Below are 3,828 nucleotides of genomic sequence, written 5' to 3' on the forward strand. Positions count from 1 at the left end.
CAGTTGCAGTCTTCCAGGGTTGGGCAAATTGGAGGGACTGGTCAAAAGACTGGTTGCAACCAGTTGCAACTGGTCTTTGGCCACCCCCATAATATGCTGGTGTACATGGCCAAATGGAAGGTTTTGGGGGTCATAAATAGCAGTAATACATAGGATATGCACAACATGGTGGACATATTAATGATGTAACCTATTTAGGCAACATGTATTGTCCATCTATGCACCTCCACCTATGCCTAATATGGTAGGTATACCTGTCTCACCCTTACTGACATCACATGCCTTGCCTGTATCAGTCATTATGGACTGAAATATGATGCTCCCATGGGATACACACTATTGCCTACCATTATATACCATATTACAATAGTACAAGAAGCTTTGTAACCAAACATGCAGACATAATTGCTGAACAAACCAGTTGCAACTGGAAAAAGACCAGTCAGGACCAGTCAGGACCAGTTGGGATGCATGTGCAGTTGCACCCAGTTGGGACCAGTCTTTGGAGGCAACTGGACTGCAAAGGACTGGTCGCAGTCAGTCCAGTCCCAGTCCTACCATTTTGGGGTCAATCTAGGACCAGTCGCAGTTGCAGTCTTTCCTCTGAGGGGTCAAAAGACTGGACTGGACTGGATTTTCAAACACTAACAAAATCCATCTCCTCCTTGAGTTTGACATATTTCTGTTGCATCACATGTGAGATGGCAGCAGAGGCTTTGCTGGAGTTTTGGTCTAGTTCAGCTTGAACAGTCTGCTAGCTCTTGGTGGTAGGCTTCCAGTTCATCTATACGGCTCTTGACTTGGGTCAGACCCATCAAGAAGGTGGGCTCATTCCCTGCTCTCCCCCACACTGGTTACTGGCCACAGGCTCAGTGGACGGTCTGCGCATGTCCTGTATTTGCTCCTCTAGCAACATCCTGTGAGTAAGTGGTGTCTCAAATTGATATTTGTGCTCACCCACAACCGCCAAACCATCCCCCAGATCCTTCACTTGCTCCTTGAGCACATCAAGGTCGCTGCTCATTTCTGCGTACTTGTTCCAGCATGCATTCAGTGGATACTTTGTTAGGTTATTGAACATGTTGTCCAGGTGCTTCTCGAGATTCTGAGCTGACTCCCTGTGTTTGCTGTACACTTTTTCAATGGGCAAGAGTGCGGCCTCGCTCTTGTCCTGCAGCTGCCCCAACTTCCACAGCTGCCTGGCTTTGTTGCTCTTGGCATTTGCTCTTGCAAGGTCCTTTTCATATTGCCAATGACCACTCTATAAATGTGCCTGTGTGCAGTGGTAGGTGCCACCATGACTGGCCAAAAAAAGTGACCTACGTGGCGAGAGTCCACCCATCCACCAGCTTGTCCTGGTCCATAACACCTAGTGCCTTGGAGTCGGTGCACGGCCTGAAGAGGTGAATATCCTGCTTGATTGTGATGGGATGTCTGTTTTCCGTGTGCCTGCTTTGTAGAGTGTTGTAAGGACTTGAGCAACTGTGACAAGTACTGAGTACTGAGTGATGGTCCACGTCAGGATCAACTGAAATCTGAGATCTTAGATCTGAACTCTGTAAGACTCTTTGGAGTCTTAGCACCGGGAATCACTGTTTTTGAACCCCAAACACCCCAAGAACTGAATGACTTTGCAAGCATGATACTGCGTGAGGAGGTGGCTTGTTTAGAACTGTTAAATATGGTGAAAGCACTCCTACAATTGCCAGCCTACTACAGGATGTTCTACTTTTTGATAGGTCTTGACGAACAATTCTACATGCTACATCACAGAGAGCAGCTTCTGCACACATTTTCTGTTGCATTGGTGGCAAAAGAAACCCAATTGCTAGATCACAGCTAGCACTGAATTAGCTATGTAAGGCATCTTCCCCCTTAGCCAGGCAGCACATTGATGACTTGCTGCTCTTGTTGTCTTCCCCTTCTCCTCGCCATGCAAGAAACCAGTGGTGGCATCAAAATACACAATGAAGGGCCTATCATATCTGATATGTGCTTGCTGCAGGTAGTCTACACTCCGAAGTGATTTGGTCTGGTTGTGAGAGCTCAGGTCTGCGAGAGGAGGATGGCTTGGGGATGCCGCACAAGCCACAACAGGAACACTAGGACTCGAGGTGGAGTCGATGCAAGAGAATTTGGTAGGGGGTGGGAGGGCTCTGTGGACTGTGGTTTGGGCTCTTGAGCAATCATCTGCATCTTCCTGAGCCTCCACTAACCCTTCAACCTTGTTCCTCCACTTCCTGCTCTCACTCCATTCTTTTTCGGCAGCCTGCTTCCTCGAAGTTGCCAGCTGTGCCACACTCCACTTTGAAGACAACGACTACCTTCAAGTGTGCGGTTGCGCATGAAGGAACACTTCTTGGGTTAAAAGCCTTGACTCATCCTTGCCCTCTTTCTGTTAGCATAACAATCAGCTTGCAGTCGGCAATGGTTGGTGAGCACTCGTGAGGAGAGTTTGGGCTGGCATGTGGGTCGTGCTGGTGAGTCTATTTCCGCTATCATACTCTCTGTTCATTTGAGTCACAACATTTCCTCACAATTGATGGGAACCTTCCCCTAGTTCCCCACCTTCCACTCCTGGGGACACGTACTTGTCCCTGCAGTTGCTCATTGCAGTGTCATATGGTGGTCCGACCCTGTTTGAGTCCTCTTGTTGCTACTCCATCTGTTGCTCGCTTGAGTGCCCCCGCATTCTCTGAGTTAACGTTTGACACCCATTTGTCACCACATTCAACACCCTTCCATTTGCCACGTCCTTCTTCTTGGAACCGGACACGGCGCTTGCTGCATCCTCACATGCCCATCTGTGTATGACTCGCCGTTGACAGTCCTCCAGTTTGTTTGGCCTATGCTCCTCTGTGCCCTGATCTTGACCACACTCGTGCTTACTAGTATCCATAGGCCTCAAGTCATTCTCACCACTCTGCCTCATATGTCCTCATTCCAGCTGAGTGTGCTGTAATATTTTGACCCTGATTCCTTGCGGTATTCCTGCATGCATGGCACTGCCTACCAAGTGTTGTCCGCTCTGTTGTTGCTCTTGTGGTTGAGCATTGGCGGCTGCCCCGCAAGTGTGCACCAAGCTGATGCTTGCCCTCCCCCCCACCTGACACAATGAATCCTTTTGCCTGTGCATCTTCTTCATTGGCAAGACTGAACAGACCCTGTGACACATCATGCCAGTAATTGATTCACATTTACCAGCAGTTGGCAGTTCCGCGGGAGGTCAAGAAGCTGATTGCTCGTCCCAATCTTCACTTGCTGATGTTGTTGGCTAGGTCCTCTTAGACAGAGGAAGGCTCTGATCTATCATATCTCGCACAAGCTTGCTGTCCGTCAAGCTGGTGTGTGAATCACTCCTTCCCTGTCCCTGTCGTAAGTTTGCGCCCTGCCCAACACTGTGAATTGTCCCACCCATTCAAGTTGGCCACCCATGTATGTCCTTGCTCCCTCTGAGTACATGGAGATGACATGCACCTCCCCGTGCTTGCTTACCAGGAGGTATCCGCGCAGTTCACGGGACAGCACCAAGAGATTTTGCAGCAGGACAGCAATTCTGGAGTCCATGGTGGAGTCCTGCCAACTTGTCAGCCAACAAAGTATGCACAAGCTGCCAGTTGTTGCACTCTTGTATATGCACTTCTTGCTCAATAAAGGGCTATCAGAGGCATTGGCATACTCAAAGTGCTGCCACTGATGCGGTGGTGATATCCTTGCTCGCACATGGTGAGATCAGCAGTGTAGTATGGCTTGTGGCCTGGGACAGCAAAGTGTAACTTATGTATGATAGGGCCGATGTTTTGAGGGTTGGCAATATAGGTGATATGA

General features: G+C 49.1%; 1 protein-coding gene across 1 annotated transcript; it reads right to left on the bottom strand.

Annotated features, from left to right (window-relative positions):
- Window positions 1–814: 814 nt before the first annotated feature.
- On the bottom strand, window positions 815–3,567 carry B0H18DRAFT_958993 (uncharacterized protein; the record flags this gene model as incomplete). Its single annotated transcript, XM_048042768.1, has 8 exons — window positions 815–1,261; window positions 1,324–1,482; window positions 1,715–1,755; window positions 1,900–2,305; window positions 2,738–2,888; window positions 2,920–3,164; window positions 3,202–3,306; window positions 3,496–3,567. The coding sequence occupies 8 exons, from the start codon at window positions 3,565–3,567 to the stop codon at window positions 815–817; spliced, it is 1,626 nt and encodes a 541-aa protein (XP_047887517.1).
- Window positions 3,568–3,828: the final 261 nt, after the last annotated feature.

Source organism: Fomitopsis serialis (assembly GCF_022376445.1).
Source record: "Fomitopsis serialis strain Sig1Antser10 chromosome Unknown B0H18scaffold_124, whole genome shotgun sequence".
In the NCBI taxonomy this organism is placed as follows: domain Eukaryota; kingdom Fungi; phylum Basidiomycota; class Agaricomycetes; order Polyporales; family Fomitopsidaceae; genus Fomitopsis; species Fomitopsis serialis.